Source organism: Ursus maritimus, assembly GCF_017311325.1.
Source record: "Ursus maritimus isolate PB19 chromosome X unlocalized genomic scaffold, ASM1731132v1 scaffold_X1, whole genome shotgun sequence".
Classification (NCBI taxonomy): domain Eukaryota; kingdom Metazoa; phylum Chordata; class Mammalia; order Carnivora; family Ursidae; genus Ursus; species Ursus maritimus.
The window spans coordinates 80,581,991-80,609,244 of record NW_024423319.1 but is presented as its reverse complement, the minus strand read 5'-3'; the positions used below and the strand labels follow the sequence as shown (position 1 = coordinate 80,609,244).

Sequence of the window (27,254 nt, the reverse complement as noted above, 5' to 3'; positions counted from 1 at the left end):
AACAATGCTATGAAACTAGAAACCAGACACAAGAAAAAATCTGGAAAGACCATAAATACATGGAAGTTAAATAAATTGCTACTAAACATTGAATGGGTCATCCAAGAAATCAAAGAGGAAATCCAAAAATACACAAAGACAAATGAAAATGAAAACACAATAATCCAAAACTTTTAGGATGCAGCAAAGGTGCTTCTAAGAGGTAAGTTTATAGCAGTACAAGCCTACCTCCAGAAGCAAGAAAAATCACCTGAGACCCGCTGGGAGAGATGGTTGCCCCTTCTTGCAGTCCATCTGAGAGAGGTGGCATTGCCTTGCCTCTCTGGGGACAAAGGAGCTGACAGGTGCCATTTCCCTCCCCCACAGAGACACCTGCTGAGGATGCCTATCCTAGACACTGGCTCGTTAGTGCACTTAGCTCCAAACCCCATGCTCCTGCACTCTGGTGGGACCACCCTTCTGGGTTAAACCTGCATCAATCCCAGCATGGTGAGACCCTCCCATAGAAGATGAGTGCAGGTCCCTGCCACACAAGGCTCCTTAAGTTTGGAATTTTAAAACCCAGCCAACCTGCCTGGGATAAAACCCAAAAAGTGAAGTGCACTGGTTCAGGCAGGCAAGTAACCCGGACACAGACAGTGGGAAAACAGCAGTTTGAAAAACACATATGATGCATGTGGGGAAATCATTCACTCTTCTGGGAGGGCTTCCCTGACAGCAGCAAGCACACACTCCCCTCTCCAGGGGCTAAGGAGATGGCTGGTGCCATTTCCCTCCCTGGCACCTCAGCATAAACTAACTTCAATAAACAGTACAGCGCCAACACAGGCTGCTTAAATTTCTTACATCAAGCCCCACACCCTGCACTCTGCTGGTACTGATTTTCTCAGGCAAATATGCCTGAGAACCAGCACAGTGGGCCCCTCCCCCTGAAGACCAGCACAAACCCCTGCACACACCACATCTACTGACCACAGAGTTCTGCAAAGCTTTAGCTCTAGTGGAAATAGCATCAGGTCTCTTTTAACAAGCAGATCAGAGCACACCTAGTTAAGACTCACCAAACTCTGGCCAAGGTCCAAACACTCCCCACTGCAAGCAAGGAGAAACCCTGCAGAGGACTAACCTGAGAGATAGAGGAGCCATAACACAGCAGTAGAGTGCATGCAGCATACACCAGAGATACTTCCTGATATAGCAGGCCCTGGACAGTATATGACTTCTTCTTAATAAAGCCATTACTCTCAGGAGTAGGAAACATAACAGACTTTCCTAACACAGAGAAGAAGACAGAGACCTAGACAAAATGCCAAGGTGGAGGAATTCATCCTAAAACAAAGAACAAGGAAAGGACACAGCCAGGTATCTAATTAACACAGATATAAGTCATATGCCTGATCCAGAATTTAAAGCATCAATAATAAAGATACTAGCTGGGCTTGGGAAAAGCATAGAAGACACCAGGGAGTTCCTTACTGCAGAGATAAAAGCTTAAAATCAATCAAGCCAAAATGAAAAATGCACAATGACCACAAGGATAGAAGAAGCAGAGGAACGAATAAATGATATAGAAGACAGAATTATGGAAAATAAAGCTGAACAATAGAAGGAAAGAAAAATCCTAGATCACAAAAGTAGACTTAGGAAACTTACTGAGTCCATGAAACACAATAACATCATATCATAGGAGTCCCAGAAGACAAAGAGAGAGATAAGGGGGCAGAAGGTTTATCTGAGGAAATGATAGCTGAAAACTTTCCTAAACTGGGGAAGGAAACAGACTTCCAAATTCAGAAAGCACAGAGAACTCCCAACAAAATCAATAAAAGCAGGCCAACACCAAGACATACTGTAGTTAAATTTGCAAAATATAGAGATAAAGAAAAATCCTAAAGGCAGCAAGACAAAAGAAGTCCCTAACTTACAAAAGAAGACAAATAAGGTTAGCAGCAGATCTCTACATGGAAACTTGGCAAGCCATAAGGGAGTGGCATGATATATTCAACGTGCTAAACGGGAAAAATCTGTAGCGAAGAATACTCTAGCCAGCAAGGCTATCATTCAGAATAGAAGGAGAAATAGTTTCCCAGACAAACAAAAACTAAAGGAGTTCATGACCACTAAATCAGTCCTGCAAGAATATATTAAAGGGAACTCTTTGAGTGGGAAAAAGACTAGAAGGGTACAGAGAAAATCTCCAGAAACAACAACAAAACAAGCAATAAAATGGCACTAAATTCATATCTAGCAATAATTACTCTGAATGTAAATGGGCTAAATGCTCCCATCTAAAAATAGAGGTGTCAGAGGGATAAAATAAACAAGAGCCATTGACATTGCTGCCTACAAGACACTCATTTTAGACCTAAAGACACCTGCAGTTTGAAAGTGAGGGGATGGAAAAATATTTGTCATGCAATGGATGTCAAAAGAAAGCCAGAGTAGCAATACTTATATCAGACAAATGAGGTTTTATTTTATTTTTTTTAAGATTTTATTTATTTATTTGACAGAGATAGAGACAGCCAGCGAGAGAGGGAACACAAGCAGGGGGAGTGGGAGAGGAAGAGCAGGCTCCCAGCGGAGGAACCTGATGTGGGGCTCGATCCCAGAATGCCAGGATCACTCCCTGAGCCGAAGGCAGGCGCTTAACCGCTGTGCCACCCAGGCGCCCCAGACAAATGAGGTTTTAAACCAAAGACTGTAACAAGAGATGAAGAAGGGCACTATATCATAATAAAGCAGTCTATCCAACAAGAAGATCTAACAATTGTAAATATTTATACTCCCAACTTGGAAGCACACAGATATATAAAACAATTAATAACAAACATAAAAGGAACTCATTGATAATAATACAATAATAGTAGGGTACTTTAACATTCTACTTACATCAATGCACACAAGAAGAAAAGCAGCAAGGAAACAATGGCTTTAAATTACACACTGGACCAGATGACTTAGCAGATATATTCAGAACATCTCATCCTAATGCAGCAGAATACACATTCTTTTCAAGTGCATGTGGGACATTCTCCAGAATAGACCACATACTGGGTCACAAATCAGCCCTCAACAAGTGCAAAAAGACTGAAATCATACCATGCATCTGACCACAATGCTATGAAACTTGAAGTCAACCCCAAGAAAAAATTTGGAAAGACCACAAATACAGGGAGGTTAAAGAACATCCTATTAAAGGGGTGCCTGGGTGGCTCAGTCAGTTAAGGATCTGCCTTTGGCTCAGGTCATGGTCCTGGTGTCCTGGGATTGAGCCCCACGTCAGACTCCCTGCTCAGTGGGGAGTCTGCTTCTCTCTCTCCCTCTGTCCCTCTCCCTGCTTGTGCATGCACACTCTCCCTCTCTCTCAAATAAATAAATAATCTTTAAAAAAAAGAACATCCTATTAAAGAATGAATGGGTCAATTAGGAAATTAAAGAAGAATTTTAAAAATACACGGAAGCAAATGAAAATGAAAACAGAATGGTACAAAATATTTGGTATGCAACAAAAGTAGTCATAAGATGGAAATATATACCAATGCAGGCCTACTTCAAGAAGCAGGAAAAATATCAAATACACAACCTACCCTTACACCTAAAGGATCTAGAAAAAGAATAACAAATGGAGCCTAAAACCAGAAAAATAAGGGAAATAATGAAGAGCAGAAAAGTGATATAGAAACAAACGAACAACAACAAAAAAATCCAGTAGAATAGATCAATGAGACCAGGAGCTGGTTCTTTAAAAAAAATTAATAGAATTGATAAACCCCTAACCAGACACATCAAAAAGAAAAGAAAAGAGAAAGGATGCAAATAAATAAAATCATGAATGAGAGAGGAGAAATTACATCCAACGCTACAAAAATACAAAAAAAAATTGTAAGAGAATATTATGAAAAACCATATGTCAACAATTGGGCAATCTGGAAGAAACAGTTAAGTTCCTAGAAACACATAAACTACCAAAACTGAAACAGGAAGAAATAAAAAAACTTGAACAGACTGATATATGCAAAGGAATTGAATCAGTAATCAAAAATCTCCCAAAAAACAAAAGTCCAGGACCAGTTGACTTCACAGGTGAATGTTTAAAGAGTTAAGACCTATTTCTCTCAAACTGTTCCAAAAAATAGATGGAAGGAAAATTCCATACTCATTCCACAAGGCCAGCATTACCCTGATTCCAAAACCAGACAAAGACCTTGATGAAAAGGAGAACTACAAGCCAATATCCCTGATAAACATGGATGCAAAAATTCTCAACAAAATACTCACAAATCAAATCCAACAGTACATTAAAAGAATCATCCACCACAACCAAGTGGGATTTATTCCTGGGTTGCAGGGTGGTTCAATATTTGCAAATCAATGTGTTATCCTGCATTAATAAAGGAAAGGATAAGAACCATATGATCCTCTCAAAAGATGCAGAATATGCATTTGTCAAAGTAAAGCATATATTCTTGATAAAAAGCCTCAACAAAGTAGGGATAGATGAACATACATCAACATCATAAAGGCCATATACAAAAACCCCACAGCTAATATCATCTTCAATGGACAAAAACAGAGTGCTTTTCCTCTACAGTCAGGAGCAAGACAGGGATGTCCACTCTCACCACTGTCCTAGCCTCAGCAATCAGATAATAAAAGAAACAAAAGGCATCCAAATCAGCAAGGAAGAAGTCAAACTTTCACTATTTGCAGATGATCTGATACTCTATGTAGGAAACCTGGAAGACTACACCAAAAAATTGCTACAACTGATACACAAATTCAGTAAAGTCACAGGATATAAAATCAATGTACAGATATCAGTTGCATTTCTATACACCAATAACAAAGCAGCAGAGAGAGAAATCAAGGAATCAGTCTCATTTACGATTGCACCAAAAACCATAAGGTACCTAGGAATAAACCCAACCAAAGAGATAAAAGATCTGTACTCTGAAAACTATAAAACACTTATGAAAGAAATTGAAAATGACACAAAGAAATGGAAAAACATTTCATGTTCATGGATTGGAGTAACAAATATTGTTAAAATGACTATACTGCCCAAAGCAATCTACACATTTAATGCAATCCTTATCAAAATACCACCAGCACTTTTCACAGATCTAGAACAAACAATCCTAAAATTTGTATGGAACTACAAAAGACTCCTAAGAGCAAAAGCAATCTTGAAAAAGAAAAGCCAAGCTGGAAGCATCACATTTCCAGACTTCAATTATGTCACAAAGCTGTAGTGATCAAGATAGTATGGTACTGGCACAAAAACAGACACATAGATGAATGGAACAGAATAGAAAACCCTTCTACAAATGGACCCGCGACTTTATGGTCAACTAACCTTCAACAAAGCAGAAAGAATATCCAATAGAAAAAAGACAGTGTCTCTAATAAATGCTGTTGGAAAAACTGGACAGCAACATGCAAAAGAATGAAACTGGACCACTTTCTTACACCATCAAAATATATTCAAAATGGATGAAAGACCTAAATGTGAGACCATCAAAATCCTAGAGAATATAGGCAGTAACCTCTTTGACATTGGCCATAGGAACTTCTTACTAGATATGTCTCCTGAGGCCAGGCAAACAAAAGCAAAAATGAACTATTGGGACTGCATTGAAATAAAAGGCTTCTACATAGCAAAAGAAACAATCAGTAAAACTACAAGGCAACCTCGGAAATGGGGGAAGATAGTTGCAAATAACATATCTGATAAAGGGTTAGCATCCAAAATATATAAAGAACTTATACAACTGAACACCCAATAAACAAATAATCCAATTTAAAAATGGGCAGCAGACAGGGGCACCTGGCTGGCTCAATTGGAAGAGGGTGTGACTCTTGATCTCGGGGTTGTGAGTTCAAGTCCCACGTTGGATGTAAAGATTGCTTAATAAAAAATAAAATCTTTAAAAAAAATTGGCAGAAGACGTGAACAGACCATTCTCCAAAGAAGACATACGGATAGCTAACAGACACATGAAAAGATGTTCAACATCATCAGGGAAATGCAAATCAAAACTACATGTCGGAATGGCTAAAATAAAAAACACAAGAAAGGACAAGTGTTGGGAAGAATGTGGAGAAAAAGGACCCCCTGTGCACTGTTGGTGGAAATGAAACTGGCGCATCCACTATAGAAGACAGTATGGAGGTTCCTCAAGAAATTAAAAATAGAACTACTTTATGATCTAGTAATCACACTACAGGGTACCTACACAAAGAATACAAAACCACTAATTTGAAAGGATATATGCATCGCTGTTTACTGCAGCATTATTTACAATAGTCAAAGTATGAAAGTAGCCTGAGTGTCCATCGATAGATGAGGGAATAAAGTGGTGTGTATATACAATTAAATATTATTCAGCCATAAAAAGAATGAAATCTTGCCACATGCATGGAGATGGATCGAGCTAGCAAGTATAATACTAAGCAAAATAAGTCGGGGGGGGTGGGGGAATGGGATAGGCTGGTGATGGGTAGTAAGGAGGGCACGTATTGCATGGTGCACTGGGTGTTATACGCAACTAATGAATTATCGAACTTTACATCAAAAACCAGGGATGTACTGTATGGTGACTAACATAATATAATAAAAAAATATTTAAAAAAATAAGTCAGAGAAAGACAAATACCCTATGATTTTACTCATATGTAGAATTTAAGAAACAAAGCAAATGAGCAAAAGAAAAAAAATGAGAGAGAGACAAACCAAGAAACAGACTCTTAACTTGCAGATGGTTACCAGGGGGGAGAGGAGTGGGGGAATGGGTGAAATAGGTGATGGGGATTAAGGAGTGCACTTGTCATGATGAGCACTGGGTGATGTATGGAATTGATGAATCACTCTATTGTATACCTGAAACTAATATAAATCTTCATGTTAACTACACTGGAGTTAAAATAAAATTTAAGAAAAAGAGTGTCACTAAGAGTTCTTTAATATGCTTTTGCCACAAAGTGAAGGATTGCCCCAGGAAAGACCAGCGTTAAGACCATAAGAACAAAGCATTGAGCATAGTGAAGTTTCTGCATAGGTCTAACAAATCCAAAGATGATGGTTACTGCCTAGAGCCAGTGATTTCTAGAGACTAAGGACTTTAAGGTTAGATTAGGGGCCTTAAGGTTTAAAAGAAAGGTACTTTTAGGGAAATAGGGTCCTAATTTTAGTCCTGGAAATCAGCAGGAGGAGGAGTGCAGAAGATGGAGTTCTCTTGTGTTGGATTGGTTAGGGTCTGCCTCAAAGTTACATGAATCTGTGTAGAGAAGGGGCTCAAGACCAGTGGTACGTACCGACTTGCTAAAGGTGATGATTGAAAATTAAATTATATGAACTTATAATAAATTTAATTATATTATAAAAGAAAAAATACACAAAGCTTATTGCTTCCTAATTATTTTATTACATTTTACTATTGTCTGTGTTCTTAAAGTTATTTTTGTGTTTTGTGTGTGTCTTGTGGAAATGTTATATAATGGTATAAAACTGCACATCTCTTTTTTATTAATTGAAGTATAGTTAACATACAGTGTTATATTAGTTTCAGGTATACAATATACTGATTCAACAATTCCATACATTTCTCAGCACTCATCAAGATAACTACTCTTGATCCCCTTTATCTATTTCACCCTTTCCCCCAACCACTTCCCCTCTGGCAACCACCAGTTTATTCTATTTAAGAATCTGTTTTTTGTTTGTCTCTTTTTTCTTTGTTTCTTCATTTGTTTTGTTTCTTAATTTCCACATATGAGTGAAATTATATGTTATTTGTCTGCACATCTCTTCTTAGGTTTGTATTCAATGACTTCACATTGGTAACTTGAAATAGGCCATGGTGTGGGTATTTACGCCACACGGTGGAGATCAGGAAATTGGGGTTCAATTTATGGTTATGTTGATTGTCTAAAATTAAGAAAGTGAAGTAAAATATATTAATAATGCAGATTAAACTGAAATGTATTTTGTGTCTGTGGCCATTACAGTGTGAATAGGACACAAAATTGAAGAACTAGTCTTTTAGTATTTGATAACTATTGTCCAACTCAGCAAAGAGAATCCCGAAGTCATTGATGAATTAGTGAAATTCTGACATAGGTCTTTATCTATATCTGAGTTTTGTCTTACTCATTAACCTAAACAAGTTAAAAACCAAAATTCATGCCAGAATTATACTTAGAAAAACATGTTAAATATTTATCAGTATACATCAGGTTAATACCTCAATTCCCCACTCCCCACACACACATCAAATGACCTGGCCTTCCGATGCTGACTAGTGGTTCCAGAGCAGTGCAGGTGACATGTGAAGAGATGGTTAGATAAACAAGGTATAGGAGTGGAGGAAAAATGGAGAAGGGAGGTAGTGGTAATGAGGGGGATGGTTAGGCCATTTCTATGAGTACACATGTGTGAAAATATATATTATTTACTTTGGATTTGTTTGTTTACAAACTTCGGTGCATATTTTATGCACATCCAAGAATATATGCGTATACACACGTACACACATAGATATTCAAGCATATAAATAGGATAGATTGAATGGATTTTATTTATTCATGTTTAAACAGGTTAATGCATGGACATAACAGCATGTACAGTAAATGTTCAAGAATTCTCAAAAACACTGGTTAGTTCATTAGAGAAATGGAAATGGAAACCACAATGAGATATTAACTTATACCTGTCAGAATGGCTAAAATCAAAAAGGCTAGAAGTAAGGAGTGTTTGTGAGGATGTGGAGAAAAAGGAACTCTCATGCACTGTTGGTGGAAATGTAAATTGGTGCAGCCACTGTGGAAAACAGTAGAGAGGTTCCTCAAAAAATTAAAAATAGAAATGCCATATAATCCAATAATTCCACTAGTGGTTATTAGAAAACACAATAAAACAGAAATACTAATCAAAGAAATATATTCATCCCTATGTTTATTGCAGCACTATTTTTTTTATTTTTTAATAATATTTTTATTATATTATGTTAGTCACTATACAGTACATCCCCAATTTTTGTTGTAAAGTTCCATGATTTATTACTTGCATATAACACCCAGTGCATCATGCAATACGTGCCCTCCTTAATATCCATCACCAGCCTATCCCATTCCCCCCCCCACCAAAGCCCTATTGCAACACTATTTACAATAGACTAGATATGGAAGCAACCTAAATGTCCATCAAGAGACAAATGGATAAGGGAGATGTAGTGTACATATCCAATGTAACATAACACAACCATAGAAAGGATGAGGTTGTGCCATTTGTAACAACATAGATGGACCTAAAAGGTATTATGCTAAGTGAAATAAGTCAGACTGAAAAAGACAAATATCATATGATTTCACTTATATATTGAATCTAAAAAAAAGTGAATGAATAAACAAACAAAAAGCAAAATCAGACCTATAACTACAGAGAACAAACTGATGGTTGCCAGAAGAGAGAGGGTGGGGGATGGGCAAAATGGGTGAAGGGGAGTGGGAGATACAGGCTTCCAGTTATGGAATGAATAAGTCACAGAATAAAAGGCACAGCATAAAGAATATAGTCAATGATACTATAATAGCATTGTGGTGAGCATAGCATAATATATAAACTTGTTGAGTCACTATGTAGTACACCTGAAACTAATGTGACATTGTGTGTCAACTATACTCAAATAAAAAATTTTTTAAAAATAAAGCATGCAACAAGGAAACTTTTGGAGGTAATGAATGTATCTATTACCTTGATTGTGGTCAAGGTTTTATGGATGTATGCATATGTCCAAATTGTATACATTAAATATGTGCAGGTTTCTGTCTATCAATTATACCTTAATAAAGCTTTTTTTTAAAGAAGAAATTTTATTTTATTTTTGAATTTATTTTAGAGAGAGAGAGAGTAAGCAGGGGGAGAAAGAGAATCCTCTGGCAGACTCCTCACTGAGCATGGACCCAGATGTAGGGCTCGATTCCAGGACCCTGAGATCATGACCTGAGCTGAAATCAAGAGTTGGCCGCTTAACTAACTGAGCCACCCAGGCACCCCAAAGCTTTTTTTTTTTTGAGAAATTATATGCAGATGTTTATACTTGGCTGTTTCATGGAAATAGGAAAATATTTTTTTCTTTGCAATTTTATACTTTTCTGTTTTTCCTTACATTGTATATTTGTTGTTTTTGAAATCAGAAATAAATGGACTTTCTCTGTGTAGAAACAAACACAAAAGCAAAACATTGGTTGGTTGTTTCCCCACTCCTTTGTACTCAGATGATACATACATTTTTCTGATAATTTTTTACCATTGGCAAGAAATAGCTATGTTTTAATGTACATACTTTCTAAATAAGTCTGAATTTTATCAAAATACAGGAGTAGTTCTTTTTCAGTGCATGGCACATAGTGGGTGCTCTTAGTTTATGCATATATAGAGATTTATTGAATATTGATATGTCACACTGTACTAAGCACTTGGGGTTCATAAAGAATTGGGTAGGATCCTTACCCTCAAAATGCTAACAGAAAACAACAAGCAAATACAATTTACAATTTGATAAAGAGGTTGGAATAGAAGTCTGTTCCTCATGTGCATCATACTCTCTCTGAATTCCAAGACCTCATATATATTATTCCCTTTCTCTGGGAAATTCTAGTTCCCTTTCCACCTGACCAACTCCTATTTATCTGCTATGTCTCATATGGAAATTCTCTTCCTTTGAAAGGCTATGGCTTGCCCTCGTCTGGATATGTATTATCAGGACAACTTGAATTCCCCCATCACCATGAGAACCTACTACAGTTTGTTGAAGTTTCTTGTTTTGTTGTCTGTCTCCTCCAACGTGCTGTGAGCTCCACAAAGACTGAGACCAGGTATATATCCCACAACCTACTTCGGGATTTGGCATACTAATGTAAGGGAATGGACTATGATAGCTAGAAATCTCAGTTCATAGGATAAGGATAAAAAACAGAAATAATGTGTCCACATCAATTTCCTATTTGTATGTCATCAATAAAGCTGGATGAACAGACATGGCTACGGACTTGAAATTTACTGATAGAGGTTCTTTTCTCAATATACTAACTAGTGCAAGATTTTAGTCAGTGAGAAAAAGGAAACTGGAATTTGTATCTGGGGGCAATGATTTTCTGAAAGATTTCCTACTTCATGAAAAGAGCCCCACAGAAAGAAACAGGTCTTCTTTTTCTGCATGACACTGTTCTTCCTGGATGTGATTTCTGAAACACTTATTTTGTAGAGAAAAGCATCCCAACTACTGGGCTTCTTTCCCAGAGACTCTGGGGAAGAAAGCATCACCCATCGCTTTTGAATTTCTCAAATGTTAAACAGTAAAATCATCCAATAATGTGACATTACTTACAATGTCCACCGGAGGGTGATATACCACTGCTGGTACCCCCTTTTATAGCACGACCTGTGAGGACTAAATTTAGTTACTTACAATCTGTAATTTTAAGAATACATTATAAATAAAAGAAGCCCTTTTGGTAGATGTGAAGACATAAAGGAAAAGATGGAAATGGCACCAATCCTGCCCCCATTCCCTAGAATAGACTAGATTCCCAGGGGTCTTGGAATGCTTTGCCTCCAACCTGATATGTGACTAGGAGGGCACAGAGTTTGTGGTTTCTCCTGGAATATAGCTGGTCTCTTTAGGTTCCTTTATATCTCGCCCTGGAGAGAGGACAAGATTAGGAAAGGAGTATTATTATTGTAACCATTTTAGAAATGAGGACCGTGAAACTGAAGCCCAGAGAAGTTTATTAACTAGTTCAAGAGTAGGGGCTTTTTTTCTGTGCTCCCCCAGCACCCTGTTCTTGTCCTAGTTACACTCTGTTGTAAGCTCATAGTTATTTGTCTCTCTCATCCACCAGACAGAAATGATAAGGGCCTAGGCACTGCATTTTGTTCATTGCTCTATCCTAGCACAGAAAGCAGTGCTGGACAACCAGTAGGGAAAAATGGGGGTAAAGCCAGAGAGAAAATAGGGTATGAGGTGGGGTAGGATGAGGTTCCATCTAGGGTGATTCCCTTCTTAATAGCTTGGATGGATGAGGACAGGAACATGTCTATGTGGACAGAGAGGGAACAGTGGATATTGTTTGACAAATCCATTAAAAGGGTATAGAACATTTAGAATCCTGCAGACTTGTGGCTTACTCCTCCTGTCTTACCCCAATCACTGGACTGCTCTGATTCTCACTTTAAGTGGCTCAAAAAAAATGGCACCTGAGAGAATGCACATGGAAGTGTCTTAATCCTAGAGCCGAATACAATTATGACCATTGGTTCTGTTTATCAGTGTCCTGATCTAATAAGAGCAATAACCACAGCAAAGTTTTGGTGCATATCAGTCACTGTGCCAGGAGACTATATGTGTGACTTCATTTAGTCCTCACAGTGAGGGAGAGTGTGGGTTTTTACAGATTTTATAAACCAGACAGCAGTAGGTAGAAGAGTTGGCATTTCAGGCAAGACCCACAATCCAAGTCCTTGCGTTTTCTTTGAAATAAGAGATGCCTAAAGCATGGCACACAGACCACTACCAGTGTCCATGATGACTTTAATGGTGCTTGGACATTTACTATGTAGTTTTAAAGTGTATGATATTTTTTTGTGCAACAGAAAAAAAGCTAATGCATAAAGCAACATTAAGGCCTTCCTTGGAGGAAGGGGAAAAAACACTGACATCATGCAATCTGTGCCAGCACTCCCAAAGACTCCCTTAAACAGCTCTGTCCTTTCCTCAGCATTCCTCACTGGTTCTGAGCTTCTTATTGCTTCTCTTTCTCTCCAAATCTCCATCCTCAGATATCTGGGAGATCATCCACTTTCCCAACAGCTTGTCCATCCTCAGGTTCTAGCACTGTCTCCCATCCCTCTTCACCACACAACTGTCCCCTATCTGCATTCTCACACGTGGAAAGCAGCCTAGGACCCATAAATGGTATGCAGGTTAACAACGTTCTCTGAAACTCTTAAATGCGAGTTTTTAACAAAATTAACTCATGAATGATTTGCACATGGCAGAGAGAAGCAGAAACATCAATATTCACTTTGAAAGAAAAGTCACTCAGAAAAAGAGAGAAATTATACATACGTTTATTGGTAGAAACACTGACATGGAAGAAGCATGAAGTCTTGAGCCATTTTCTTTTTCTTTCTCTCTGGATCCCATCCATGCAATGGACAATGGAATGTTTTATAGGTGTAACTTTAGATGCAATTTGGTCTTTTCTGACCATGAAGATGACTGAATCTCCCAGGGGCATATGTCCATGTTCATGTTCTCTCCCTCTCTCTCTCCCTTTTCTACCTCAACCCAATCTCTAGATGGTAAAGGGATGGGCCAAGCTCTTCCAAATAACAAAGGAGGAAGCTTGAGGAGTAGAGGGTCATGTTAGGGAAACCAAGTCATAAACCCCTTCCTCTAGGCTGGGGTGGGGGGGGATGATGGAAAATGAGAGGTAAGGATTGAAAGATGATAGCTTCTCTGTGTGATGGCTGTCATGTTATTTGTAATACCTGGAAACACACACCTATGTAGTTCATTTTTAAGTTGTTGACAGATATGTCAAGTTAATTCGATGTATATTATATGCACATCTAATGAAATGTATGTACAGAAGAGAGACAGACAGCAAGAAAAAGAGATGGAAAGAGTTCCAGGCCCTTTTATCTAAGTGAGAGAACACTGAGAATATTTATTTGTACTTTACTCCTTCAAAATATTATTATTATAGTGAAAAGCTGGGGGAAAAGGCAACTATCCATGAGAAGAGGTTGGTTAAATAAGTTATGGAAGATTCACAGTTTTTAATTCTACGAAGCCATTAAATGATGGTTTTTATACATATCATTTGATAGGAAAAGACACCACCTATTGTTTGATAAAAATCTCAGGTATATAGAAATTACATATAAATTAATGCTGATTTGTAATGTACAACATAGAAATACATAGTATTCTAGTGACTAAGTATTTATTTCTGGAACACTTTTTATCTGAATACTTAACACATGTTCAAGATAGGAATTTCAACACATCAAAGAGGGCATACAAGTGCAGTGAGGTATGTCACACTAATGAGCCTTAAACATATTACATAAAAACACACTAAATAAACAATGTGGCTGAAATCAAAGCACTATCTCTCAGCGTAAACGTGAGTGCTTACCTAAAACACAAACGCACACAGATAATCAATAGAAAACGTCCTAATAAAGGTTCACAAAAGTGTCTGGATATAGTGAGTGGTCCTGCATACCAGATGCGACCATTAAAAACAATCTTGTTCACAACAGCACCGTAACGGTACAGTACATATGAATGATCTGAAAATCATCTATGAGAACTATACAAAGAATAAAGAATACAAGTGAGCGTTATACAAGGCGACTTGCAAAAGTAGCCACACTACTTGCTTATTGGATTGGAAAATTACAGCCATTGACAGACAAATGTGTGCTCAGTTTTTTTGATCATAAGCAAGTCCAAGTCCGTTGCAAAACACTGAAAGGGAAGGGGTGGGAGGTTGGAGAGACATCACGGGTTCACCAGTCCAGAAGCCGACCTCTTTCATACAGTAATCCCTTCACAAGCACTGAAGGGGCTCCCTCGAGGGGGGACCTGGGCATGTTTCAGGCGTGTTGCGGCCCCAGTCGCCACTCCTCTTCGGGAGGAGAGGCAAGGGCTCACTCGGGGGATGCACTCTGGATGGCCTTGGGCTCCTCCACGGCCTCCTCCCCCCAGTCGCCACCGTCGACCTCCTCGATGACCACACTGCGCACGGTGCCGGCGTCCAGGCAGTGCGGGGCGACGCCATACACGCCGGGGTCAGAGACAGAGGCGTGGAAACTCTGCACCCCGCACCTGCTGCAGAAGCTGTGCAGCGCGGGGTGCGTGTGGGATCGATAGGTGACGATGCTCTCGGCGCCCAGCAGGAGAGTGAAGCGCGAGGCCGGGACGAGGAAGTGTCGGTGCTGCTTCTTCCTGCACAGCCTGCAGCTGCAATCCACCACGCGCAGATCTGCGGGGGCCCAGACGGCGAAGCGGACCGCGCCGCAGTGGCAGCCTCCCGTGTGATATACCAGGCCTGGGTACTCGAAGGTGTCCAGCAGGAACTTGGCGGCACCCTCGCAGCTGAGGCCCCGTCGCTTCCTGAACGTCTCCCAGCGCTCCCGCTGCGCGCCCAGGTCCATTTCGCCTGGGGACACGGCGGGCGCCCGCGGCTTCGGGGATCGCAGCGGGCCTTTGGAGCCTGCCTCCCGGGCGCGCCGCCACCAGCGTTTCCGCCGCAACCTTGCGAGATCCCGCCTGGCCGTCGCCGGCTTCCTTCCTGCCGCTTGGCTCCCCATGCGGACTTGGAAACCAGGTGGGCGCCGCGCGCCCATGACCGCGACGGCTGCGCAGGCGGCGGCGGGATCCCCGGGCCGCTTTCGTCCCCGAGGCTGGGTGTTGGCGCCGTTCCTCACTCTGCCCATGGCGCCTGCAGCCTTCCAAGCGCGTGCCCACCGCCCCTGGTTTCCTAGTAAGTTACCGAGCAGCCTCATTGCGTCAGCCTGATTGGCCACTTGTTGAATGTGATGTAGAGACCCTTTGTTTGACCCTATCAAAACAGCCTTTACTGGCCTGAAATTCTGGCTAAGCCTATCAGCTGCCCCTTCTCCTAAATATTATTTTCTATTGTTCATTTAAATCAGAAGCCTACCCTTAAAATATTGAAACACTGAAAATGCTGCAGACCTTTTATCTAGCTTGCATGCAGCAGCAGACAAAACAGTCTAAAATAAGCACTGTTCATCTAGTGTAGAAGAGACAAACTGAAACATACACAAATGTGTAGTGTGTGATTGTACTATAGTCAGGGCTAATAAAAATGACGACCCACAATACTATGTTACAACACACCAGTGGACCCATAGAGAAAAACTGGATGTTAACTTCAATACAGGACAAGAAGTTTACTTGTGTAAATTTGTCTTCTAAGAATAAGAGGTAAAAGAAGAAACAATGCATTAATTTGTCCATCTACACCGAGAAAAATTAACAGCTCTGAGAAGCATAAATATGAAGCCGGAACTCTGTTCTTTGGAAATTGATGTGATCATTGGGCATGGCCAGAGGAGAGACCCCACAAAATGAGCACGGATCCTCCTTCCTGCAGTGTAATCTACCTGGGAAAACAGTGAGGAATCTTCCAAAAAGTGCTTCCTGAATTAAATAGTGACATCTACACACACTGGGTATAAGCAGAGATCCACGCACAGATTTAATAGTTCTTAACATTTTGTCATATATATGCATGTGTATGTGTATATATTTTCTGAAAAAAAATTTAAAATACACACATCAATGCCACTTAATCTCTCAATATTTCAGCACTCATGTCCTAAGAATAGAGGCTGTGACAATAAATAAAGGAAAATCTCACTAAATTGGACTGGGGATGCTAGAAGGGGAGGCTGGTAGGGAAATTACAGGAAGAATTGTCAATTACAGACCCCTAACAGAAGAATCTCAACAGGAAGGAATGATCAATTACAAGCCTGTCTTAACAGGGAAAGATGTACATTGCATCTCCTACAAGAAATCCACTGCCCCTGAAACTCAAGCAATGAGACTTGGTCATCACCCTTTCTTTTCTCCAATGGACTTCTGATCAAAACAACATCTCCCAAATTCCTCCCTCTTCCCCATAAAATAATGTTCCTCTCCTTTGTTTGTTGGATTTGCCTATGGTTTTGCTATAGCTTCCTTGTCCTGGATTGCAATTCTCTGCTATTCCCACGTAAACCCTTTTTTTGCTGGTAAAATAACTGGCGGCTTTATTTTTAAGGCTAACAAGGCATAATTTCTTGTACAGCCACAGTATCATTATCACATATACAAATCAATATAATTTTCCAATTTCATCTAACTCCCAGTATATATTTAAATTTCCTAAATTGTTTCCAAAATGTGTTTTATAAAAAGATTTCCCCCCTCAACAGGATCTAATGAAAATTCAGATATTAACTTTGGTTGTTTCTTTTTAGTCTCTGTAACCTCCACCGTAGCAACTTCTTATTAGACACATCTCTGGAGGCAAGGGAAACAAAAGCAAAAATAAACTGTTGAGACTTCATCAAGATAAAAAGCTTCTGCACAGTGAAGGAAACAATGAACAAAAATTAAAGGCAACCTTCAGAATGGGAGAAGATATTTGCAAATAACATATCTCATAAAGGGTTAGTATCCAAAATATATAAAGAACTTACCAAATTCAACACCCAAAAAACAAATAATCCAGTTAAGAAATGGGCAGAAGATGGGGCGCCTGGGTGGCTCAGTCCGTTAAGCGTCCGACTTTTGATTTTGGCTCAGGTCATGATCTCAGAATCCAGGGATGGAGCCCTGCAGGGAGTCCGCTTGTTTCCCTCCCCCACTGCCCCTCCTCCTGCTCATGCTCTCTCTATCTCTAAACGAAATAAATAAATCTTTTAAAAAAGGAAATGGGTAGAAGATATGAATAGACATTTTTCCAAAGAAGACGTACAGATGGCTAACAGACACATGAAAAATGCTCAACACCACTCATCATCAGGAAAATACAAATCAAAACTATACTGAGCTATCACCTCACATCAGTCAGGATGGCTAAAATCAACAATACAGGAAACAACAGATGTTGGCGAGGATGTGGAGAAAGGGGAACCCTTTTACACTGTTGGTGGGAATGCAAGCTGGTGCAACCACTCTGGGAAACAGTATGGAGATTCCTCCAAAAGTTAAAAATAGAACTACCCTACGACCCAGCAATTTCACTACTAGGTATTTACCCAAAGGATACAAAAATACTGATTCAAAGGGATACATGCACCCCCAATATTTATAGCAGCATTATCAACAATAGCCAAATTATGGAAAGAGTCCAAATGTCCATCAACTGATGAATGGATAAAGAGATATGGTATATATACACAATGGAATATTATTCAACCATAAAAGAATGAAATCTTACTATTTGTAGCAATGTGGAGGGAGCTAGAGAGTATTATACTAAGTGAAATAAGTCAGTCAGAGAAAGACAAATACCATGTGATTTGACTCATATGTGGAATTTAAGAAAAAAAAACAGATGAACATAGGGGGAAAAGAAAGAAAGGCAAACCAGAAAACGGACTCTTAAATATAGAAAACAAACTGAAGGTTACTGGAGGGGAGGTGGGGGGGTGTTAAATGGATGATGGATATTAAGGAAGCACTTGTGATGAGCACTGGGTATTGTATGTAAGTGATGAATCACTAAATTCTACTCCTGAAACTAATATTACACTGTATGTTAACTAACTGGAATTTAAATAAAAACTTGAAGTTAAAAAAAGTAATAAGCAACCAGGCCAGTCAATTGCTGATTTTGCCTTTTTTCTTGTAGTGTCCTTTAGACTGCTCTTCTACCCAGTATTTTTCCCCTACAGCTAAAAGCCAGGTCTAAAAAGCTAGATGAGATTCAATTTACATATTTGGCAAGTATTTCGTTTTGGCAGATGTTGTATACTTCATATCGCATCACATCAGATGTTCATGATGTCAAGTTATTCCAGTAGTAATGATACTAAATGCTCTATCTTCCTTAAGATAATGATTGCCCGTTTTCTCCATTGTGGAGGTAGAGTTTTCCTTTTGCAATAAGCCAAGTAATCTAAGGGGTGTTATTTTGGCACTATGTGAGTTCCTTCCCAACTTTTGCCTAATGGTTTAAAAATCCATTAATAATCTCTGATTGAACCAATTATTTCAATTGTTTGTTGTTTGATTGCAAAATGGTGATTTTTAAGAAATTTTTATTTATTTATTTGAGAGAGTGGGGGTGAGAGGAGCAGAGGGAGAGGGAGAAGCAGGCTCCCCACTGAACAGGAAGCCCGACATCCCGATCCCAGGACCCTGAGACCATGACCTGAGCTGAAGGCAGATGCTTAACCTACTGAGCCATCCAGGTGCCCCAAAATGGCAATTTTCTAATTCTAATTTTCCTTCTACTTTTATTAGCTGGCTTTCATCCATAAATATGAACTTTCTCTCATGAAGTGTGGATGGACTAGTGTTTCTCCCTTAAAGGCGGGGTATGTACTTAATTCTTTACCTTTAATTATCAGTTTGCAGAGTAAAGAGTAGGAGTAATAGTAACCTTGCATTCAATAATTTATAGCGAACTTATAATTTTTTAAAGATTTTATTTATTTGAGAGAGAGAGAGACAGCACAAGCAGAGGGAGTAGCAGGCAGAGGGTGAAGCAGGCTCCCCACTGAGCAAGAAGCCCCATGCAGGACTCCATCCCAGGACCCTGGGATCATGCCCTGAGCCAAAGGCAGAGGCTTAATCAACTGAGCCACCCAGGCATCCCATAAACTAATTTTTTTAAGTACAAAGTATCCCAACTTTGGCCCATAGGAGCCTTTTCAAACTGGATCCTGTGTCTTTTTGCACATCTCCATTATTCTTTGACCACTTTCTTGTTTTTTGGTACAACCAGATATCCAAAGCTCTCCTTAGACTTTTACACTCCCAGCCCTGGAATCACACATTTCTACAAAAAGCTCTGGTTCCTTTTAGTGGAGCATGGTATTTAGAACAAAGCCTAGGCATATCACAACAGACTTATTGTTGAACTTTTTATTGAAATAATTGTAGGTATGCATACAGATGTAATATATAATAAGGAAAGATCCCTTGTACCCTTTACCCAGTTTCCCCCAATGGTAGTATTTTGCAAAACTAGTATGAAAACTAGGATATTTTTATTGATAAAATTCACCAATCTTATTCAAATTTCCCAAGTTTTATATGTACTCATCTGTGTGTGTATTTAGTTCTGTAGTGTAAGCTCTGACATTTGACTTTTCTTTTTGTAATGCAGGTGCCTTGACTTAAGCTTTGATTGCAAGGCATCTACTTCAAAGGGGCATCCTCTTCATGATGGCTGTCTTGAATAAATACAGTACCAGTCACAAGTCTAGATAAAGAGCCAGGCTGCCCCCACAACCCCAGACTCCTTTGTTTTAAAAGTCATTTGGGCCTCTTGTTTTTTCTTTTCCCACACTTTAAATTCCTGCTATTTTGTTTTAAATTCATCAATAATGAGTGAGCTCTCAAAACCCAAGGCCCCCACCTACACCCCAATAAAAGCAGAGCCCTAGGCCCTTCTTTACTGTCCCCTGCCTCCCCATGACCTTGCTGTGACACTCCAGGTGTCCTATGTAATTTCCACAATGTGTAAGTAATAAACCTTTATTTTCAAAGTTTCCTGATGGTTGTTGTTCCTAAGGGCATCTTGCAGTCATGATAAGAACAACAAGGGCCAGTCCAGGCACAACGAAACAAGTTCTATGCAATTAGATCACATATATAAATTCATACTCCCATCATTGCAGTCACTAGCCACTGGTACTACAAATCTGTTCAACATTTCTAATATTTTGTCATTTCCAAAATTTTATATGAAATCAAACAGTATGTAGCTGTTTAAGATGGGCTCTTATTCACTCAGCATAATACTCTGTATCATCAAATTTGTTTGTCATATCAATAGTTAATTTTTTATTCCTGAGTAGTATTTCATGATGTGTATATAGTACAGTTTGTTTAAACATTTACCTATTGAAAGACATCTGAGATGTTTCCAATTTTTAGCTGCGACAAATAAATCTACTGTGGATATTTGTGTACAGGTGTCTGTGTAACCATAAGTGTTTTTTAAGATAAAGAGTACATTTGCTGGGGCGTATAGTAATTGCATATTTAGTTTTATAAGAAACTGCCAAACTATTTTCCAGAGTGGCTGTGCTCTCTTACGTTCTCACTGGCAACTCAGAGTGATCCAGTGTCTCCACATCCTCCCCAGCATACAATGTTGTCACTTTTATTTTAGCCATTCTGATAGGAGTATAGTGATATCTCGTGGTTTTAATTTGAGGCTTCCTCATGGTTAATGATATTGGATCTTTTCATGTGCTCATGTGCAATATATTTCTATATCCTCATGTCTTTGCCTATTTCCTAATTGGATTTTTGTTGGTTTTTCTTTGTTTTGTATTTTTACTGTTGAGTTTTGAGAGCTATTTATATACTCTTGATAGTAGTTCCTTGTTGGATTTGGTTTGCAAATATTTTCCCCTAGTCTATACTTATTTTTTGTCCTCTTTACAATGGGTTTTGCAGAGCAAAAGTTTTTAATTTTTAGGACATCAGTTTATCAATTTTTCCTTTATTGATCATGCTTTTGCTATCAGGCTTAAGAACTCTTTGGCCCTAACCCCCAAAGATTTTCTTGTGTTTTTTCCCCTCAAGGTTTTAAAGTTTTATATTGAAGCCTGTGATTTACTTTGAGTTAATTTTTATATAAGGTATTAAGTTCAGATCAAGATTTTTTTTTGCCTATGGATGTCCAATTACTTCAGTGCCATTTGTTGAAAAAGCTATCCTTCTTCCACGGAATTGTTCTTATACCACTGTAAAAAACAAGATGAACATATTTGTGTGGTTCTATTTCTGGGTTCTCTATTCTGCTCCATTGATCTATGTGTCTATACCTGCACTAATTCCATATAGTCTTAAGTAGTGTAGCTGTATAGTAAGACTTCATATCACATAAAGTCATTTCTGACACTTTACTCTTTTTCAAGATTATTTAAGCTATTCCAGGGCCTGTGACTTTCCATATAAATTTTAGAGTAAGCTTGTCTATGTCTACAAATATCCTGCTGGAATTTGGATATTAAATTGCATTAAAACTATAGATCAATTTGGAGAAAATTGACATCTTTAGTATGTTGAATCTTTGTATCTCTGAATATAGTTTACTTCTCCATTTAATTAGTTCTGAGATCAGGGTGCCAGCATGGTTGGGTTCTAGTAAGAGCTCTCTTCAAGTGCTCATATGGCATTTCCTCAGGGCATGCATGAGGAGAGAGAGAAAGAGAGAGCTCTTCCTCTTCTTTTAAAGCCACCAATCCTATTGGATTAGGACTCTACCTTTATGCCATCATTTAACCTTAATTACTTCCTAAAAGCCTTATCTCCAGATAAAATCACACTAGGGGTTAGGGCTTCAACATATGAATTTCAGGAGGGCGTGGTTTGCACAATTCAGTCCATAGCACTAAGTAGTACATTTCCTTTAAGGTAATTGAAAATTAGGGCACCTGGGTGGCTCTGTCAGTTACATGTCAGACTCAATTTCAGCTCAGGTCTTGATCTCAGGGTCGTGAGTTTAAGCCCAGCATTGGGCTCCATGCTGGGCAAGGATTCTACTTTTAAAAAATTAAAAATAAATAAATAAATAAATAATTCTAAATGGAATTGCATTTTTATTTATTTTTATATTTTTATTATATTATGTTATTCACCATACAGTACATCATTAGTTTTCGATGTAGTGTTCTATGATTCATTGTTTGCGTGTAACACCCAGTGCTCCATGTAATACGTGCCCTCCTTAATACCCATCACCAGCCTATCCCAATCCCCCACCCCCCTCCCCTCTGAAGCCCTCAGTTTGTTTCTCAGAGTCCATAGTCTCTCATGCTTCATTTCCCCTTCTCTTTACCCCCCCTTCATTCTTCCCTTCCTTCTCCTACTGATCTCCCTGCTATTCCTTATGTTCCACAAATGAGTGAAACCATATGATAATTGTCTTTCTCTGCTTCACTTATTTCACTTAGCATAATCTCCTCCAGTCCCATCCATGTTGCTGCAAATGTGGGGCATTCTTTCTGATGGCTGAGTAATATTCCATTGTATATATGGACCACAACTTCTTAATCCAGTCATCCGTTGAAGGGCATCTCGGCTCCTTCCAGAGTTTAGCTATTGTGGACAATGCTGCTACGAACATTGGGGTGCATATTGCCCTTCTCTTCACTATGTATCTTTGGGGTAAATACCCGGTAGTGCAATTGCTGGATCATAGGGTAACTCAATTTTTAACTTTTTAAGGGACCTCCACACTGTTTTCCAAAGTGGCTGTACCAACTTGCATTCCCACCAATAGTGTAAGAGGGTTCCCCTTTCTCCACATCCTCTCCAACATTTGTTGTTTCTTGCCTTGTCTATTTTTGCCATTCTAACTGGCATAAGGTGGTATCTCAAAGTGGTTTTGATTTGAATTTCCCTGATGGCTAATGATGTTGAACATCTTTTCATGTGTCTGTTAGCCATTTGTATGTCTTCATTGGATAAGTGTCAGTTCATATCTTCTGCCCATTTTTTGATTTGATTATTTGTTTCTCGTGTATTGAGTTTGAGAAGTTCTTCGGATACCAGCCTTTTATCTGTGGTTTCATTTGCAAATATCTTCTCCTGTTCTGTGGGTTGCCTCTTTGTTTTGATGACTGTTTCCTTTGCTGTGCAGAAACTTTTTATCTTTATGATGTCCCAAAAGTTCATTTTTTCCTTTTGTTTCCCTTGTCTTTGGAGACGTGTCATGAAAGTAGTTGCTGTGGCCGATGTCAAAGAGGTTACAGCCTATGTTTTCCTCTAGGATTTTGATGGATTCCTGTCTCACATTGAGGTCTTTCATCCATTTGGAGTTTATCTTTGTGTATGGTGTGAAAGAGTGGTCAAGTTTCATTCTTTTGCATATACTGTCCAATTTTCCCAGCACCATTTATTGAAGAGACTGTCTTTTTTCCACTGGATGTTTTTTCCTGCTTTGTCAAAGATTAGCTGCCCAAAGAGCTGAGGGTCAATTTCTGGGTTCTCTATTCTGTTCCATTGGTCTATGTGTCTGCTTTTGTGCCAGTACCAATGCTGTCTTTGTGATCACAGCTTTGTAGTATAGCTTGAAATCCGGCATTGTGATGCCCCCGGCTTTGTTTTTCCTTTTCAACAATTCCTTGGCAATTCGGGGCCTTTTCTGGTTCCATAAAATTTTAGGATTGTTTGTTCCAGTTCTTTGAAAAATGTCATTGGTATTTTGATCGGGATGGCATTGAAAGTGTAGATTGCTCTGGGTATCATTGATATTTTAACTATGTTAATTCTTCCAATCCATGAGCATGGAATGTTTTTCCATCTTTTTGTGTCTTCTTCAATGTCTTTCATCAGTGTTCTGTAGTTTCTAGAGTATAGATCCTTTACCTCTCTGGTTAAGTTTATTCCGAGATATCTTATGTTTTTTGGTGCTATTGTAAATGGAATGGATTCCCTAATTTCTCTTTCTTCAGTCTCACTGTTCATGTATAGAAATGCAACTGATTTCTGAGCATTGATTTTGTATCCTGCCACATTACTGAATTATTGTGTGAGTTCTAGTAATTTGGGGGTGGAGTCTTTTGGGTTTTCCATATAAAGTATCATGTCATCTGGGAAGAGAGAGAGTTTGCATTTTTAAGTTGATTTCCACATATTCATTGATAGTATATAGAAATGGGATATATTTTAATGTGTTGATCTTTTAACCTGTGGCATAGCTGAACTCACGCTAAATACTAGGATTTTTCTTTTGCACTAAATACAAGGACTTTGTGGTAGATTCCTGAGAATTTTATATATAGACAATCATGTCATCCACAAAGAGAGACAGTTTTATTTTTCCATCTAATTTTTAATTTTTTTCTTTATCTTGCCTTATTGCACTGGTTAGAATTCCTGTATTATGTTGAGTAAAAGTGGTAAGGACATAAATCCTTGTGCTCTTCCCAGTCTTAGGGGGAAAACATTCAGTCTTTCATTATTAAGTTTTGTGTTGGAAATGGGTTTTTGGTAGATGCTCTTTACCAACTTTGAGTAATCCTATTAATAGCTGAAAGTCTTTTTGTTTGTTTGTTTTCAGTTTTTACATTTAAAAAAATATATTTGACATATAATATTATGTAAATTTTAGATGTTGAACATGTTGACTTGACACATTTATATATTACAATTTGATTGCCATTGTAACAATAGTAAACACCTCTATCATGCCCATCATTGTCATTTCTTTTCTCATGGTGGGAATAACTTTGAGCGATGCACCTGTTTGTCATTTTGCTTGGAAGGAGAAATGGTCACTTCATGGGCTATGGCCAAAAGTTTGGCTGGGTAATCAGGGATTTAGAAGGTACATGGAAAATTGTTGACAAGGAAATCTGGGGAAGATCCATGTGGATAAACATTTCTGAATAGGTGAAAATGCAAAAATATTTGTGTCTCATCTTAATGTCCTCTTGAGGGTGACCTCAGAAAATGATAACTTTAATAATCAAATGGATAGAATGACACATTTTGTGGATACCAGTCAGTTTCTTTCACCAGCCACCCTGTCATCTCTGTTATTGCTCACTGGATTCATGAACCAAGTGGCCATTGTGTCAGGGATAGAGGTTATGCCTTAGCTTAGCAACATGGACTTCTACTCACTAAGGATAACCTGGCTAGACCCACTTCTGAGAGCCCAATTTTTTGGCAGAGATCAATACTGAGCCCCCAATATGGGACCATTCCCCAAGGTGATCAGTCAGCTACCTGGTGGCAGGTTGATTATATTGGACCCCTTACATCATGGGAGGAGCAGCATTTTGTCCTTACGAGAATATATATTTACTCTGGATACTGATTTATGGTCCCTGCTATGCTTCTCCCAAAACTACCATCTGTGGACTTAAAGAATTCCTTATCCACTCTCACAGCATACTACATAGCAATGCAATTATTCACTTCACAGAAAATGAAGTGGGAATGTTCTTGGAATTTATTGGTCTTACCGTGCTCCCTACCATGGTGAAGCAGCTGTCTTTGAATGGTGGAATGGCCTTTTGAAGACTCAATTACAGCTCTAGGTAGGTGGCAAAACCTTGTAATGCTGGAACAAGGTTCTCCAGAAGGCTATATATACTCTGAATCAGTGTACAATATGTGGCATGGGTTCTCCCATAGCCAGGATTCATGGGTCCAGTAATCAAGAGATAGAAATGGAAGTATCAACACTATTACTCTTAGTGTCCCACTAGCAAAATGTTTGCTTCCTGTTCCGATAATCATATGCTCCACTTGCCTACAGACCTTAGTTACAAAGGGAGGGATGCTTTCACAAGGAGATACACAACAATGATTCAATTGAACTGGAAATTAATACTGCCACCTGGCCACTGTGAACTTCTCAAGTCTCTGAATCAGTGGTTAAAGAAAGGAGTTACTGTGCTGGCTGGGGTGATTGATCCTGACTAGTAAAAGGAAATTGGTCTGCTATTCCACAATACAGATAAGGAAAAGTATGTCTGGAATACAGAGCATATCTTAGTATTACCATGCCCTGTGGTTAAGGTCGATGGAAAATTACAGCAACTCAGTCCAGGTAAGACTACTAATGGCCCATGCCCTTCAGGAATGAAGGTTTGGGTCACCCCACCAGATAAAGAACCTTGACCAGCTGAAGTGCTTGCTGAAGGCAAATGGAATATGGAATGGGTAGTGGAAGAAGGAAGTCAAAAATACCAACTATGACTATATGACCAGTTACAGAAAGGAGGACTATAATTGTCATGAGTGTTTCCTCCTTGTTTTGTTATGAATATGTTTGTGCACATGTATTTAAAATATCCTTGTTTTCTTCCTTCTCTTACCCTCTTAACATATAACAAGGTATATTGACTTTATATGGTCCTATTTAAGTGTTTTAAATTTTACACCATAGTATTTAAGTTATAAATAATCAAGGAGAAGAATATATATCACACAAGGAATTAGCATCTTTTTCTGGTGAAAAAATGCATTTGCAGTTGTGTGCAGCATAGCTTTATCATGTTAAGCAGAAGGAGAACCTTGTTATTGTCTTTATTTGGAGATCAAGTATGGTTTAAGGAGATGCATGCAGATGCCAAGTTTGCAAGAGATGGACTTGTAATGCTTGATTTTACGTGTCAACTTGAAGGGTGTTTTTGAATGAGATTAATATTTAAATCAGTAAACTTTGAGTAAGCAGATTTCTTTCCATAATATGGGTTGTCCTAATCTAATGAAGTGAAGGCCTGAATAGAACAAAAAGACTGGTAGCCCAGAATAAGAGGGAATCTTTCAGCAGCTTGCCTTTGGACTTCTTATGCACCATTGGCTCACCTGGGTCTCCACCTGGTGGCCTTCAGGGTGGAACTGCACCATCAGCTTTTCCATGCCTCCCGCCTTTCAGCCCACATGGCATATTTTGGATTTACTGGCCTCCATAATCACATCAACCAATTCCTCATAAGTCTATATATATATATATAT

The 27,254-nt window shown here is 38.9% G+C and overlaps 1 protein-coding gene across 1 annotated transcript; it reads right to left on the bottom strand.

Annotated features, from left to right (window-relative positions):
* Positions 1-14,725: 14,725 nt before the first annotated feature.
* On the bottom strand, positions 14,726-15,514 carry LOC121103075 (centromere protein V-like protein 3). The gene has a single exon (XM_040631531.1). It carries the CDS (start codon positions 15,512-15,514, stop codon positions 14,726-14,728), a length of 789 nt encoding a protein of 262 aa, XP_040487465.1.
* Positions 15,515-27,254: the final 11,740 nt, after the last annotated feature.